Genomic DNA, 17,825 nt, shown 5'->3' on the forward strand with positions numbered 1-17,825 from the left:
TCGACAAATGGTAATGTGTATAGAGTTTGCATTGCCATGTAACATTTCAAGATTCTAAATGTCATCTTGCTATCGAGGCGAGTGTACTTTTAAACGGTACAGGGAGTGACCATGAAATTATAATGAATCTGTGACCACGGATGTCAATTACAGCGAAGGTGTCCATTTTCACTCATTACTTATGCTATGTAAGCCCTTTCTTGTTGCTTGTTAATGGTTTGTACCCCATTAAACACATGACACCTTGGTTTGTTTATCGTTAAAATAGATATGATGTCACTAACCCATTCCACCTTCTAAAAGATGCAGTTCTGAATCACTGGCTGTATCGCTGGGAATCCCCCTGCTCATAGTGTCCACAAATCATTGGCCAGAGTTTGTTTATGGTGAAATCAAACTGCTCATAGTGTCCAAAAATCATTGGAAGGAACAGTGCATATTGTAAGAGTCTGGAGAAGCTCCTCCCCTATAAAAACAGTGGTGTAGACCAAGCCTCTAACCAAATTCCTTTAGCCACACCTGGCTGTGTATGAAGGTGAAGGACATAATCTGCTCATCTACCTAAAAGTCTAGTCCTAATGTGCGCAAAAGAGAATTTGATGACGGGGATGATGGCGTTATGTTGTTATCGTCCCAACCATAATGGCTTTTGTCCCATTAGGATCGCTAGGTCTCTTTACTTATTGATTCATCTACAATCAGTAACACCCAGATGGTATTAAAATCTTGGTGAGAAAGTATGCGTGTTATAAAATATTCATGGTGGAAGATATAGTTGCAGGCCTTGGCATACTCATCCGGGGATGGGATTTGCTGCTGATGATTGCAACACAGTGTCTGATACGATTCCCTTTTGAGTTTTTAGGTGTGGCTGACATTTAATTACATCTCTTTCTAGATGAACCACCATTAAGTTGATAATCAAAGTCTGTCTACATTTGTATCATTTTCTTGTCATTCCAGAAAGCCAAGTGTCCTCTTCCTCACAAGAAGATGACGAAGAAGAAGAAATGCAACCAACAGATGATAAGCCAAAGATGAAAGACCCACTGGACATGATACAGGAACAGGATACGGCACCTAAGGAAGAGAAAGTCTTGACAACAATGCAGCCCACAGCTATGACAAGGGAGCTACAAACAGAGCGCATCAATCATTGTACCAAGAAGGAATTTATGGAGATGAAAAATAAGCTTCTATCTTTCCATTGCCATAGGATTGGGGAGGAGGATTGCCCAACCTCAGATAGTGGTGATTTTAAAAGTAAGTTAAAATTGACAGGGACTATGTTTCCTCATACTCCCCCGCTACTATAATCACAAATTCTTTTTCATTTTGCCGTGGAATCGTCTTAAAACATTGATGATGAGGGTTTATCAAGAAATTCTCCAAATTAACAGCAAAGATTGTCGGCTTTTACCTGCGTTCTTGAAGCTTGTGTAGGGTCTCAGAATATAATCGAAGCAGTGATTGGGAAAACATTTTGCTCCAGATTATGAAAGTCACATCTAAGTAAAATGTATCAACAACTGACCTCAAGATTGCTCAGTTAAAACTAACTCATCCATTTAATTCAGCTAAAAATGCACTTGCTTTATCTTCCTTTGCAGACAAACCATTCCTTGGTAATGTCATGTTCACCTATTATGACGGTGACTTAGATGGTTTACTTAGCGAACCAGAGCTGGATGCGGTGGAGAAGAAGGACCACTTGGATAGATTGTCCACGGAATGCCATCTCAGGGACCTGATGGTATTCGATGATGGTGATAAGTCAAAGCAGATCTCACAGGATGAATTCCTGAAGGCTTTCAGTAAGTCAATCAAAACCATTTGTTGCATTCGATTATTGATAATTGGCAAGACTAAGAAAAGGCACCAGATGAAGACATCAGTAGTTTCCGGAATGAAATTAATGTTAGACTCTTGTTCATGGTCCATTTTTCTAGCAGCAGATGTAATTATTACTTCATCTTTAGCTGGTTGTGGGAAAATTGCTGCTATGACTGAGTAGCGATCAACTTTCAAAGGACAATGCATCGAGTTGAATAAAAAATGATAATGCAATTCCTGCTCCTGACAATAAATTATGCCATATCATATGATAGACCATGTGTAACATTCGAAGTCAATCAGATAATTGAATAATCAAGGGTCAGACACTTAATCTAAGGTGTGGGTGCTTGCCTTTCCATGGCCAGGTCAGACAAATTAGTCTGGATGAATGGTACGTGAATAGACAATGCGAGATTACCATGTATTCACGACCGGCTGACAAAAGCATTCTGGACATGTGGTCAGGACCGTATGTTCAGAGAATGCCTTATCCAGTATTGTACAGTCATGAAAGATGTATAAGCGGGTTTCCAAGGGTTACCGACTGGAGTTGATAGATCGGTGATGCCTGTAGTTTGGCTGGAGATAATTACAAACGCAATTTACAATGCTTCTGTTACCGATGTGATTGAGCCAGCCCTACTGGCTGCTCGTATGAGAAGTTCACCAACACACCTCTTTCAAATGCAGTGTTCATCATTATGAGAGCAACACATTATTATTCCAAACCTTGAAGCCCTGTTGGACATGTACATCGCTTTATCTGTTGCTTCATGTCAAGCAACTGTGGAATCCTGTATACCCATGATGCATTGTGGATTTTTTTGCAGTGTCGCTAACAATGCAACACCTCTTTCTATCATCAGACTAACAATGCCACTCCCATCTCGTTTTCCTAATTTAGCAAGACACGCTTTATGTTTGCCGGCACTTTGAAATTGGACGACTCACGACACCATTCAATGGAATCTTGTCGATGCACATTGAAGCGCCGACTAATCAAACTCATTATCGACTATTCACCAAGGAGAAGCGTTTTCACTGGTGCTTCAAAGCAAACAAATCAATTAATTGATGGCGTAACTTTGAAATTGGAAATTTAAGAAGGTGAATTGTAAACTGAGTCATGTCCTCGCTGAAATGGACATCAATCAAGATAATGTCAGGGTTGAGAAGAAGAGGGTCATTACATTCTTTAATGTCAACAAAAACTATGCTTAGAGAAATCGATAAGGTTCATGCATGCATTGTGCTCTACTAATCAGTCTATGTGTGGATTTTTGTTCAGCGTCAAAGGTGTGAAATCAATTGTGATTAAGATTAGACCATTGTCACTGCACGCTTGTCATTTGAAATACAGGAAGGGTGTGCTGTATGTACAAAACGGTGCGAGAATTGGCCATGGGTGTTGATTAGTAAATCACGAAAAGCAAAGGTCACATTAGCTCGAAAATAGATGGTTGGCCTGTTGGAAATGGGCTTGAAATGTTGGGGCTTAAATGTACAAGTATACCATACACGTAAGCTGGTAGGATAATGGTCTATGAAGGTTTAGTGCATCTGTAAAGCCTTCTTAATGATGACAACTCACATTCTCTCAGAGACATAGAGAGGACCATCATCCCGGCTTGGGAATAAGAGAAGAGAACGCAACTCGTGTATGACCCTTGCTAAAAGGTGCTTTGATTCAACTGAAAGACCTACATGACCTATGGGTCATACTTGGTTTATCAAAGCTTGCTTTCCCCATCATCACCCATTTAGCTATACAGTGGAACCTTCTCTAATGGAGGGCTCTATCAGGAGGACACGATCTCTATTAAAGATGTGACATAGGGATTTTGATTCAGTTTTATCTCTGTAATCAGGAATAAATATACGAGATTTCATTCCACAGCTTATAATAAAGCAACTTTTTGGATAAAAGCAAAACTCTCCCCCTTTAATCTTCACAGCTGAGGTGAACGATACTTTCTTTCAAACTAAACAGTCATTATACCGTGACTGTTGGAAATGTTCTAGAATGACAATCCATAGCACTATGACCGAGTCATGCACATATTACGTATCAATACTTATTTAGACTCCAAAGCAGATATACACAACGTTCATGAATGAAACATCCCTGGCTATGACTCACGAATATTGCTAATGTTGTTGTAAGGCTATCTGTTTAGGTGATTGGCAGGCCGACCAGTTGCTCACATCTCTTGCCGTAACTGTCACTAGGTGATGGAGGAATGCAAAACAGGCATGACTAAGCAGCCGAGGTGCTTACTTAGCTTACAAAAAGTTGTTGTTGCTCTTGGCGATATCGATTAAATCAGTGTGCTTATCTTGAAGACGTTTATGTCTACTTTTCCGACAATTGCCTTGTCCACGGGATATTTTAGTGCCAATTATATAATGAACGTTGAAATCTGAACATGTTCTCTTTCCTTGCATGTGATTTTTTTTACTTCACTACGTCAGATTGAGGGTTTGCCCACTCATGCAGAAATTGACCTACTTAACTTTGCCGATAAGTTGCAATACCAAGTGTATGGTAATTTTGCTCCAAATGATGGCAAACGCTGGCAACCCACCAGGAACAATAAAACATCAGGCTGCGGTATCGTGGTATGATGGACAATTAACAGGCCGGTAGACCTGAAGTCCCCACAACCCTTTTATGTTTCCTGCTATTAAATGTTTGCACTGTTAAGTAGCTTCCTGTACAGACTTGCAATAAATGCTCCAAGCTAACCATGATTCATCTGCTTGATGGAGCTTGTTGCATCCATGACGTTTATTGTGACTAATTCTCCCAAATCCATGCTCACTCATATGGAACATTTGTCAAGATAGCTGATGGTCTGAACTTTGTGACCCTTGCCAACCGCACTTCGATCGATTTGATATAGTTTGATTGAGCTAAGCTAATATGGTAGCTTCCCCTTTATCTGAAGACAATATCAAGCATTCCATAGGGACGTCACTGGGTACTGGCTCACAATCTTTCTTTCTATGGCTTTAGTCTTTGATAAATTTGTTTTCTGCTGTCAGAAACAGATCAAGAGATTCAAAAAGGAAGCTGTTATCACAGTCCTCGAATTGATCCAGGCATGCGATTTTCCTTCCAGCTATTAACCCCTCAAAGATTTATTTTAAAAAATTCTACTCTGTATAGTGTTGGAAACATCATAAAGTGGATTTTCAATGGTCTACAGTTAAAGTCAGAACAACCTGATTTTAGATTTCAATGCTCTTTGAACTTTGACTTCCTTCTATTCAAATTCATGTTGACAAGGCAGCTACAAGACAGATTACATCCAGTATATATATTACATGTACAATGCATCAAGTTTCAATATCTCTTCCCATCATGATGGCCTCGGGCCAAGACAGAGAATGGCTTCTTGTATCTTGTTACTTTCACCACCTAATGAACCCTATTTCCGGCTAGTGTCAGATCGGAGTCAGTTTTACGATGTTGGTCACAGGCTCAGAGAATGGGCAAACATATCATGAAAGACAGAGAGATAGAAAGGCTGTGTTATCTTTAAAAGCGTTAATTCAGAGAGTGAGTCAAAACAACCCTAGAGTCTCAGTGATAGTAAATGCATAGTTATTTGCGCTGAAGTTGGAGGTATGAAACAGATAATATTCCTGTCCTTCTGGTCTATAACCAATATTTAACCATCATCACTCAACCTGCAATCACCGTCTCGAGGAAAATCAAACTGGAGTTACAATGATGGTAATAACAGTTATCTTCATCCATCCTTGCCGTCCGAGCTTATACGAACTTGTGAAGAACAATAACCTTGTCTGTATCGATGGACATTCTTGCCACAATTAACCACTATGGACCTCCTGTACTCAGATTAGATCCTTGGATGATATACATAAGGGGATTCGGCAATTGGCGTTCACACTGTTTGTACTTTGATATCACACACAGGTGCTGATTTCGTCTTGAGGCAGTGGTAGCGGTAAGAAGAATAGTATCTTACACAACTAATGTTTATAGTTACGCTGTACTATACAAAATTCCATCAACGAAATATTGCCCCTGGCGACAGAATGATAAATCCTTTGATTCAAAACATAACATTCAAGTATTAGGCAGACTTACAAGTACTTTGGTTTCTGTTGGTTATTAAACTGCCAAAAGCGATCTTCTCAATATACCCCGTAATGCTTCTTTTATGATGACGTCTTAATGTTTGGATTTTCCTATCAGAATGTACATGTATTAGCCCTTCGGGTGTATTTACTTTCTGAAGCTCTAGAATTACACGAGTCTAATGTTTTTCATAAGATTTACATTTGGAAGATGGCAGTTTTTGTTGGATTGCGCCGCAGTGATGCTTTAGCTGAGCATGGATTGACTGGAGCTGATTTGGCATTTGTTGACCTATAGGAATTTGTGTGGGCTCGTCTCGATAGATTGGGTGGAGTAGAATATATGTTCGCCTGCAAGATCACAAACAAAAACAGGGGTTCTACTACTTGCATTATTGTGAAGACATGGATTAATAATCTCTTTGGGTGGTTGGTCTCTGTTCCTAGCCTATGCGTATCAAAGACCATTTTCATACCGTTCCATGGTAACCCTGGCCATTCTGATGTTAAGAGTAATGGTCACCCTGGCCATTATTTTCAACATCAGAAGACCAGGAAAAGATTAAATGGAAATTTGCCGAATCTATCAAAAAAATATTTTGAAAGTTATTTACCACCGCCTACAACAAACAGCCCTTTCATTTTCTTAACTTTGCCGAAATGTCCTTTTTTTAGGGAAATATAGTGAATAGTGAAATCATAACCAAACTCTCATTTCTCAAACCTTGAAAATCATGGCTTAAAATCGCACCAGTTTTTGTATTTAGCAGCCAGCCATGGTCACCATGGATCAATTTCCACAAAGCAACAAAAGCATCCTGTTTAGCAATGCATCATGGGTATCACGTCATAGTGGTGCTGTCCAAAGGAAATAGTTGATAAGCGAATTGATTGCTGCATGATTAAGAAAGCAGTCGACACACATAGGATCGATACACCAACCAGTGTTTGGCATTGATCGCAAAAGTTCCTGGCTTTGTGCGAATATCCAACGGATGACTAAATCACACTGAACCAATCATGAGGCAAAATGTCACCCAGGGAGCAAGGATCAACAAATGGAATCAGTAACAGACACGACGTCTATTTGCATGGCCATTGATATGAAATGGGGGTCAAGTATCCCCTGATGGATTGGGATTTCTCGAACTAACAGCCTTAGTGGATTAGTTGGGCTTTATTCAATACATTTAGGGTAAGAGGTGAAGCAAGGGATCAGGAATAAAGAGGATTGAATATCATTCATTGTATTGATTTGTCAGAATTAGACAAGATTATTTATTAGGATGCTGGAGTTGCAGGATACATTTGCTTATTCAATTTGACTTTTGGTAGTATTATCTGACCTAAGATACTGACACTACATACTCTCAGTATTATATGATTGACAGTCAGTGCAAACAATAGTCGGGGGCGTAGCTACCTTTTTGGTACAAGGGGAGGCAAAACAACCATATCCGAAATCTTTCGCCTAAAAAAATCATTCTTTGTTGACTTCTTGGGGGGGGGGGATTGCCTCCTGTCCCCCGTGCTAACGGACAGTGAAACGCACAAAATTAGACTTATCGATAAACTCATCAGGCTCCGTAGATACATAGGTTGTTTCCCTTTAGCAGGTGGACTCAAATGACGTCAATAAATCGATCATCAAGCCTGATGATATCCCGCTCTCGAAGCAAGACAGTTTCCTTTCAATTTCCTTCTAAGAGCCTTCTCCATTAAACTGTTAATCAAATTAACGAAATGAATGGCATTCATTAAAACTGACAAGTAGACGGATATGCCTGGCAGGAGATTCTTTCTCTTTAGAAGCCATCAGGTTGATGAGATGCAGGGTGAGCTATGGCTTATTGAGTGGACTGACTAGGGCAATAATGCAGGAGGAGGACAACTAAGGCAAAAACAGCTAATTGACTCAGACAATGTGAAAAGCAATTAGTAAAATCTTACAAAGGCATTGTGCTTAGAAGTCAAATAAGAACAAAACACTAAGCAGTTGCTGAGACAAATTGTAGAAAAATCAAGCAAATCTGCAAGAGGCGATTGGACTGCAGCAACAAATGGAAAAGATAGTGCATAAGCGTTAACATTTATAAACTAAAGGCAGAATTGAACAAGCCAGTTTACAAGTATAACAGCACATACGTCCCAAAAGTAACATGTCGATAACGGGTTAAGATCATCATAAGGTCCGTTCTCCAGGCATGCACGCCCCTCTCCTCGTCAATACCCAAGTCTCTCATAACCTTCCAATAAACGGCACAGATATTTAGCTTGGGAGTTATCAACTGGCACCAATGGTTCAGGTGGTTAAGACAACTATCTTTATCTCGCCATAAATCATTTCCAACGTTACAGATTCTGACTAAGGATCCCAAAGGACTTTCTTTGTTGTGTTGATTGCACTATGTTGGATATTTATCATCATTATGATCTCTTTCCCCCAGAATGAGTAATTAAATTATGGCAGGATGTTGATAGTTCAACAGATTTTTATAAAGTGGAGTGAAGTTATGAATTATGGGGCAATAAATATACATATGTGGTCCTGAAGATAAAAGGCCATCAGTCAGGATTATGTCACCATAAGAAGAGTACATTTGCATCCAGGACTACCAGTGTGATAAGCAACCTGCTGCTCCCTGGCCAACCTATTCTGAGCATTATAAGTTATGAGTAGCTTTGTTCCGAATAATACTGAATGTAAATGTAAATAAACATGTAAGCAGTGTTTGTGAGACATTGCAGTAGATCAATGGGCAACTCGCAGCGAGGTGCATTCAAAGATTAGTGACCCACAAAAATACATACTTGTTCACGGTATATCTATTCAACCAAAATTAATGTTTGTTATGTGTCAAGACCCTAAATTTTGGTGTGAAAATGGTATATAAAAAAAAGTTAAGTAACTCATTCGTTATTAACTTCTGGGGAAAGTTTGGGCAAACCTATATTTTACTCTAAGGAGACATTCTCTTGAAAAAGTATCTTGTTTCTAGAATCGGTAGGATTATTGAAATATGAATTTGATAATATGCCTTGCAGATGATACAGCAGTCTTAGAAGCAAGAGTTTTCCCTTTCCTTGTTGAGTCAAGGGAATAATCATTTATATCTGAGAACTGTCTGCAGCTGGCGATGGCATGGTTTAGCTTTGGATCCGGCTGGGATTCTCTGACCTTAATATATTAACTATTAAGTGCTTAGAGCAATTTTCTCTCCTCGGGGAATATCAGTCAATTTGATGTGGCCGACAAACCGTAAAAATGATTGGCTTCAAAGCCCCTTGCCAGTGACCCACAAAAATACCTGCCTGTTCACAGTATATCTATTCAACCAAAATTAATGTTTGTTATGTGTCAAGACCCTAAATTTTGGTGTGAAAATGGTATATAAAAAAAGGTTAAGTAACTCATTCGTTATTAACTTCTGGGGAAAGTTTGGGCAAACCTATATTTTACTCTAAGGAGACGTTCTCTTGAAAACGTATCTTGTTTCTAGAATCGGTAGGATTATTGAAATATGAATTTGATATATGCCTTGCAGATGATACAGCAGTCTTAGAAGCGAGAGTTTTCCCTTTCCTTGTTGAGTCAAGGGAATAATCATTTATATCTAAGAACTGTCTGCAGCTGGCGATGGCATGGTTTAGCTTTGGATCCGGCTGGGATTCTCTGACCTTAATATATTAACTATTAAGCGCTTAGAGCAATTTTCTCTCCTCGGGGAATATCAGTCAATTTGATGTGGCCGACAAATCTTAAAAATGATTGGCTTCAAAGCCCCTTGCCAGCAATTCCTCTGTAGATGTTGCTCAAAAGGAGACACAGTGATAAAGAGATTAGAAATTCAGACAGCATAACTTGACATTGATATAATTTGTGTGATGTCTCATTTACATAGTTGATAAAAATATCAAGCATTTTTATTCAGCTAGTGAGACCACAAGAATATGAAATGGGAGCACACGTTATCTTAGAGCACAATCAGAGTAATCCGTATGCATATACGCCACGGCAGCAACCTATGTTGAAATTACGTGTGAAAAGAAAATATCTGGCCCATGAAGTCATTAGCATGAGTTGTGCTAAACAATGATAATTCTTTCATTAGTTTGAAGGTTGCTATTGGTAAAACATGAAGAGTGTTGATTTGATCGGCATGTTAACTTGTTTTATCGGATCTATCAGATGGTTGATCAGATCTCTAAGTTGTTTGACAGCCTTCTCTGCCGTCACTAACAGGACTAAACGATGAATCCCATTACCAATATCCGCGAGGATTGATCCAGGGCGGCTACCACTGATGAAGCCAGGGGTCCTGCTTCATACTCTCGCACCACTATGTGACGAGTCTTTGGACTAAGATGTAAACACAGCTACAATTACAGCCTGGTGGGCGATTATCCACCAGGCGGAAAACTGGTTGCCTATCTCCAAGCTTTGTCATGTTCTGTTGAGATAACGTGCTTAGTATGCATTATTCCACCCTGCTTTGGCCTTCCTGAAAGGGAGAGTGTGAAATTGGCTAGATCAGGTACGCTTCCAGAATCTTATGAGGTTCCCATTATGACACAACGTTTGATATATACGCTTACGTAGTTTTATAGGGACAGGTTCAGCTAATTATTGCAGCTTGCTTTTGTAAAGCCAGCAATGTTATTAATTTTCCAATCACTATAATGGTACCACACGCCGCCTCAAAGTACTGCTGATATTTGCCACTCATCATGAAATGAAACTGGGATGTTAAAAATCATTCCGGTATTAGTTGGTCATATATGCATGCACATTATATGAACCGAGATACATATGTAATCCAAGCTTGTTGAGGTGGATTTCATGGAGTGGTGATACCAGACAATCTGTCTACAAATGGAGTCAGGTTAGCCATCCAATTGACCATAATTGGCAATCATTTTTCTGCATAAGGCCTCGAAGGGGTGGATTTGCCAAAAGCATCTGTTGATGCGACACAACTTGTCACAAAATCTGATTGTCTCGGAAGTATTTCCATTTATTTGCCATGGTAACGAATTATATATTTAGCTTATTGTAGTGTCATTAGTGAGAAATTATGTCAGTATTATACGCTTTGGTTGGATTGTGACTGATTTGCCTGCTGTGACTACTAGTAATTAGTAATGAATAATCACAGAATCCATGTCTCATTAATGGAACTATGCCATGTACGTTTGCGTGATACAGTTGTGGGTTCAATGGGTGGAATGTTTTACTTGGACTCGGTATAAATTAAGATTCGATGATTTTTTATAGCATTCCTCTGTTCTGATGCCTGGTGCTTAGTTATGTGCTTTGAAAGGTTATTGCATGTGAATGTGACCATTGGATATTTGTAACTAACAGAAACGAGTCTATGATAGCTGCAAATGCTGTACATTCGCAGTGTTGTTAGTTCAAGGGGAATGACAAAGCTATTTGCTTGTTTTCTGTCTGATCTGTAGATAACCTTCAGTCATTAGAATGGTCTTGGTCCTTCGGGCCAACAGAATTTGTGCACTAAATACACAATATACAATTTGGCTTCTCCTATAAATTTGCAGCACTAAGCTGTCTAGGACCCAAAGCACTCTCAAATCACACGGGACCGATCAAAGCAATTCCATGGCGATCCATCACCCTGGCGTTCTGAGTGAATGCCCGTGCTCGACACAGAATAAATCGGCTAGAATCTAATCGTTTGCCAACCAATGATTTTGCTGTGCAGCGCTGGCAACAGGTTTCATTCCATATGCCATCATCAAAGAGTTCCAACAAACAATAAGAACCTATACGTCATGTTGCACGTAGCATCCCACTCAAATATTCAAATGAAGTGAAGTGCACTGGAAGTGGTAGTTGTCGGGTGTTCGTTTCAATACTAACAATGGATTATCTTCAGCTGGTCTCCTTTCTGTATCTCAAAGTCTTTCTGTACCTCATGGTGAGGTAATATGGATCGTTTATTCGCCTCGTGTCTCCAAAATGGGATATTAGCAGAGCGCATGATCTAGTTTTAAATACATTAGTTAGTGTTGGTTTTGCTGGATATCTATTGACAGTCATGCTTCAAAGCAACTCACTCCTTCTTGTTATAATCATCAATGCAAGGTGAGGTAAAGAAAAGCACTGCTGCTGGTGCTTGAGTGTGTTGCCATGGGTAAAGTGAGAAATATCTTCAAATGAGCGTTTTTCTGTCACTTTATATGATGTATTAGTTCTTTGAAAAATGACATAAGCTAAGTTGGGTGTCTTTGTAGGAAGATTGGGGATAAGAGCAGGTGGTAAAAAGGTGATTTTTTTTCAGCGGTGATAAAATTCCTCCATTATGACAGTCCCTCAGTTAATCTAAAATGTTTGGAACTCGGATAATGGAAGATGGCAGTTATTTTTGTGGAGCATTATTATCAATAGCAGGAGGTTAACGGATGAGTTCATTGACCAAGGTGCGCGTGTGGCAAAACTACCTGAGATTGGCAAATGTAGAAAACAGTAAAATTGGACTTAGTGAGATGAAGAGCATATCAAGAGAAACATTCAGCAGTGTGTTGTGACTTGTTATCTTCTGTCATTCTTCATGGTCTTCATGCTCTTGGTAATAAAAACATAAAATTTAACAGTCGTTCGAAAAAACCTCCGAATTTTCTCTAATTATCTGCCGGGATGACCAAGCCTCACAATGATCGTTCCAAATCTTCTCCAACTCAGCCACACTCCAATCATCCTGAAGATAATACCCAAAGTCTCTGGAAGAATCCAATTTGTGGTGATTGTCAGACTATTCTGGCACAAAGTAACCAACAAGAGGCGCTCTCTTCCGAGATAGATTGGTTCGTTGTTAAACTAACCTAATAACAATAGATCTAATATTCCCTGGCTTGTTGGTTCCATGTTACGACCAGTGTTGATGAATTGTTTGACTAATTGCGTATGAAGGGTTTGTTAAAGGTTAGTTGAGTGAGATGGAGCTGTTACTAGATTAACTCTTGTTCATCTTAAACTCATCAATTGCATACCTTTGCTTGGTACTGATGAGCTTATTGATGGAAAGATGCAAGTGGGGTCATGCACTTCGGCCATGAGTACAGAGATGAAAATGATCCGATGGTGCCAGTATTTCTGTCATGTGTTTCTCACCAGAGAGGTTCACTTTGTTTTGAAATAAATGGTCGAGTTATGGTTCGCAAGATTAAAGTTGACTCACATCTTGTCCAAGGTAATAAATGAAGCTGCGCTCGGTCATTCATGTGTGCAAAATAGTACAATACATAGACCAACTTAAACTCCCTTGGGTCATCGTTCTGCCGACTTTCCAACCCATGCTGTTCCTAGGCAATATCGGTGCCTCTTTGATCCAAGTCATCCATCTTAACCGTTGTCATGGCACCACAAAATGCCATTCATCAAGCAAGATATCTAAGCAACTCGTTATCTCGGAACTTTAGCATTAGTGTTTGTCAATTGGTGGACATTTGTCCCTAAAGGTTATGCGTTTAATTAAATCTGAAACAATATATTTTTTAAAACTCTGATAAAAAAATGCATTTTTCAGTATTGCTGCCTCTTGATCCAGGTCATCCATCTCAACTATTATAATCTGTATGTACTTTATTGTCTAATATGACATTCAACTTGCAATCGTGTTCAGTTGGTTTTGGAGAAGCGCTAGCTTTAATGATGTACAACGTTGCCGTCTTGCAGATGTCACCAAAGTACTTCTTGATGATGACATCAAGTATACAACAATTGTCACGAATATCGGCAAGAGTTTGGAACTGCAGTGCGACATCAGAGGAGCAGAGCATATCATCTGGAAGAGAAATGGAGCTGACTTGTCGCATATTGCAGACGATTCCATATCAGTGAGTATCCCATTAGAAAATAAGAGTCGGTAGGCCAAACACTTATTGAATACAGTAGAGTTAATATGTGCCACTGGGCCAGAGTTGAGATCACCCTAATTTAAGCAGCAGTAACTAGAGGGCCAAACATACCTTTGTTCATTAGGGAGTAAAGCTTTCTAGCGCAGGATGCCTGGCAAGACCAGAAATAATAAGGCCTCCTCATATTACAATACCTCTTTAGCTCTGGTCTCCACATTAGACGTATCCATTCAGCTGAAACCTCCCTTGATGAAAGTACTGGAGACCAAATCTGTAGGTGATTAGGGTCGACTAAACGTGGGCGATGATTGCTTGGGAGGTTAACGAGGATTCGGATGAGGCATATTCTGTCTTAGCGTTGTGGCCCATTAATCAGATAATGGCCATTAACCATAATAATGATCGCTCAGCGTTCTGTGTCATATTCGAGAATACGAGTGTGGTCTCCTTCGTTAACACTATACGGTGGTATTGATTTATTAATGCAATCAAGCATCTTTATTATAGGGAGTCTCTCATAAAAATGTGAGACCGTCCAATAGAAATGGGCCATTAACCATTATGATGAGGCTAACCTAACGGTTCTATATCATATATTCTCTAACATGAGGAAGGTAGTCTAGCTGTGTCAACAAAACGCATGATCATGATAAAAAAGCTTTTTTGCCACCATCGGATTGTCAAGGTATCATTGACTATAATGAGTTTGATGAAACCAGAATGCTCTTTTTCTCTAGGTCCTCCCAGATGGCATTCTCTACATTCACGATGTGAACCTAGAACACATGGGTAACTTCACCTGCGAAGATAGGGATGAGGATCAGGTTGTTCAGACACACACTATAAGAATACAAGGTAGGTTGCATTAAAATGCATGCTGAGATGGCTCTTTTCAGGATAAATTTTGATCAAATAATTTTGTAGTGTCATACACCTCCTTCAAAGTATGACAATTCAGCGCAGTAATGGGAACAACCACCCTCTACATATCAAGCTGCCCAAGTAAAGAACAAGATTACCATAATGCATTAATCTATATATTGTATGTATTTCCCCTCATGCCATTATGGAGTTTAGATGTTGGCAAAGAGAAAAAAAACTTTGGCCATGGGGAATATTTCCTCTTTCCTCATGTTCGAAGTGTCATTTGTGAGGAAGCAACATATTCTGTTCTCAAACCATAAATTATGTTTCTGAATTAAATCAAATTTAATCTTCAGTCCCACCAAAAGTGAGGGTAGCCCCTATCCCCCATGTCTACCCAACTGGAGCAACCGTGACCCTCCGCTGCCATGCTGATGGCATCCCTGAGCCTAAGATCATCTGGGAAAAGAATGAAAGAGAAATACCAAGTTCACAGGACGGCAAGATCTATCTTAGAGAAAGTAAGTAAACCCGCCAGAGCTTTTCTCCTAAGGTCGTGTAATAATGTACAATTGATTGTGCATTGTGCGTGTTACAGCCGTTGTAGCAGCACCTTAGTAGTGAGAAATTGAGTCACCACCAACTGTCTGTGAATTTCATGGGTGTAATAGACAATGATTATACCAATATGCTGTGGTAATGATAGCCTGACATGTTACATAGTGATACAAATATGTGTCCTTTCCTTCAGGAAAAAACACAACTTTGCTGATTCAGAGCGCAAACTTTAGCACCGATACCGGAGCATACAAATGCCGAGGGTTAAATGCTGCTGGAGAAGGACAAGATATCTCGACAGTGTTTATCACTGATGCCAGTGAGAAAAGACTACCAAGTAAGTTGTTTATTTGACACACACTGGTAATGCAGTACAAAACAATGGCGTCTTTGTCAAACTGAAGTCTCCAGCTCCAACTACCAGATCTGTTTTGATTCTACTATTTTGTTTTCTCTTCTCTCCTCTTTGTACCATCATTTACATTCGAGATAAAAATGATTGCTTAAACAGTTTTCATATGTGATTTATGATGATGTCCCTATCCTCTGGTTCTGAGGAATAGAGTTAGATTTCAAATTGTTGTCACTGCATGAGCCAGCCAACTAAGCGATGAGTGAACATTTGGGGTGAAAGCTAAAACTACGCATTACGAAGACATGTGTTTAATATCCTACAATCCTCTATATTCTATTTAGCGATCTCAAGTTTCGAGAGATTTGTTGTATTCCACGACAACGGCTTCACTGTCTACGAGCCAGAGTTATGCACGACAGGCCACCAAGTCACATGGAGCTATTCCTACTTCAAGGGCCCAGATGGAGGCATCAGGACTCTCTGCGAGGCAGAGCATGAGTGTAGCTGGGGCTCGGCAGCCAATATTCAGAACAGATATCTCTATGTCACCCAGCCTAAACTCAACAGAGTGATCGTCATCAGTGTCCAGAATGGATTTAATCCAGTTGAGGTAAATTAAACACTCCATGTCGTAGCTTATATTACACTACAAGATATACAAACCATATTCCTTTGATGCTGCATTGCTATTGTGCTCATCTTGATTCTTGTTCTTTCTTATTCAGACAAGATAAAGTGTTGCACTCCTGCAGTGAAATACGGTCTGTTCATAACAGACTAGTTTGAAGATTTGGATCAAACATCAATTTCCTCTTCAAATTTTCAGGTGATCAACTCGGACAAGGTTCCAGTCTCCATCCATTACATTGAACACCTTGACCAGGTTTGGGCTCTGTGCTGGAACACTGATGAAAACACCGGATCCAAGACTCTCATGGTCATATCAGATGCCAGCAAGGATACTAAACATGAGGCCATTCATACAAAACCAGTCGGAAATCATTTCGATCTCGTAAGTAATGCTCTTAATAGCTTTGAACGATATAATAGTTTTGCCGCTTTGGACAGACAATAGGACTAACGATATCTCTTGGCACTGAACAGAAAGTGTATCATCAGTAATTCTTTGAACTGACCAGTTTGTATCCTTTGAAGTCTATGCAGAAATTACCATTCGAATTATTATATCATGATATATTGTCATGCACCATTGTTTAAGAACTAACCAGTCTACGGAGAAATTACCTTAGTAGACTTGTGGTTTTTGCATTTGGCCCCATCACTCAAGTTGAGCAGTGACCCAAATACTCTAAGGGGAGAGGTACAAACTGTTTTTGGCTCTATGGAAGGCGACTTGAATTCATAAATGATTAATTGAAATGTCTTTTTTTAGGTGAAGGATGTATTCTTGCCTCCAAGTGACGACCTGAAGCATAAGTTCCGCCACGGATACGTCGCTCACTTTGAGCAACAGGCATTGTACAAACTCGACCTGAGCAAGATGGCATACGTAAAAACCATTGATCTGCATTCTTACAACTGTATTCCTAAGTCAGTTGGTTTTGTCTCTCTGGGTGAGTAGCTAGCGGAATCTTTCATATCATAGTCTTTTTTCTTATTTGCATGTTCTTTCTCGAATTTAAAGCAATCACTTACATTTAATTCTGAAGCAACCTGTATAGGTAATGGTAATGGTAGCATGGTAATCCATATTCTATGTGCACTATCATGGAGCACTGTATGCTTTCATACAAACCAACTCGAGTTGAAACAAGAACAAAGTGAAAGAATTTCCAATGACGAGGTGCTTCAAAGTTTGGCCGAAAAAAGTTTCTGCTGAAACATTCTTCAATAAAGCAGTAGCACTAATAGATTGTTAAAGATAGTATTCATCTTTCAGGTGGCTTCGTTCTAATCCAGTGTGACACCCCAGCAGGCTTTGAGAAGAGGACCCTTCAGCTGGTAATGGACTATCTGACGGACACAATCACAGCAAAGACAACTGTCCCTGGGAGACCACATGTCACTCCTGATGCCAAATACATTGTGAATGTTGACACAGATATTGGTGCGATAGCAGTTCAGAAGATGTCTGATGATGGTAAGTCTTATTTTTTTCGTCATTTTTTTCCGGGGATGAGCCTCGTAAGCTAAAGCGTAGCCAATCTTGTGTTGTTACCTTTAGCAACCTACACTTGATGTTGAACGTTCAACTTAGAATCCA

General features: G+C 39.7%; 1 protein-coding gene across 3 annotated transcripts in view; it reads left to right on the forward strand.

The window, feature by feature from the left end:
- LOC135493351 (follistatin-related protein 5-like) overlaps positions 1 to 17,825 on the forward strand; it is a 50,518-nt gene that overhangs the window by 28,282 nt on the left and 4,411 nt on the right. For all 3 annotated transcript variants that reach the window (XM_064780649.1, XM_064780665.1, XM_064780658.1), the window contains 10 exons: positions 964 to 1,263; positions 1,611 to 1,814; positions 13,643 to 13,803; positions 14,562 to 14,679; positions 15,045 to 15,209; positions 15,440 to 15,583; positions 15,943 to 16,211; positions 16,428 to 16,613; positions 16,995 to 17,175; positions 17,502 to 17,702. In XM_064780649.1, coding sequence (XP_064636719.1) covers positions 964 to 1,263; positions 1,611 to 1,814; positions 13,643 to 13,803; positions 14,562 to 14,679; positions 15,045 to 15,209; positions 15,440 to 15,583; positions 15,943 to 16,211; positions 16,428 to 16,613; positions 16,995 to 17,175; positions 17,502 to 17,702 — 1,929 coding nt within the window. The remainder of the gene's footprint in view (positions 1 to 963; positions 1,264 to 1,610; positions 1,815 to 13,642; positions 13,804 to 14,561; positions 14,680 to 15,044; positions 15,210 to 15,439; positions 15,584 to 15,942; positions 16,212 to 16,427; positions 16,614 to 16,994; positions 17,176 to 17,501; positions 17,703 to 17,825) is intronic.

Source organism: Lineus longissimus, chromosome 1, assembly GCF_910592395.1.
Source record: "Lineus longissimus chromosome 1, tnLinLong1.2, whole genome shotgun sequence".
Lineage (NCBI taxonomy): Eukaryota > Metazoa > Nemertea > Pilidiophora > Heteronemertea > Lineidae > Lineus > Lineus longissimus.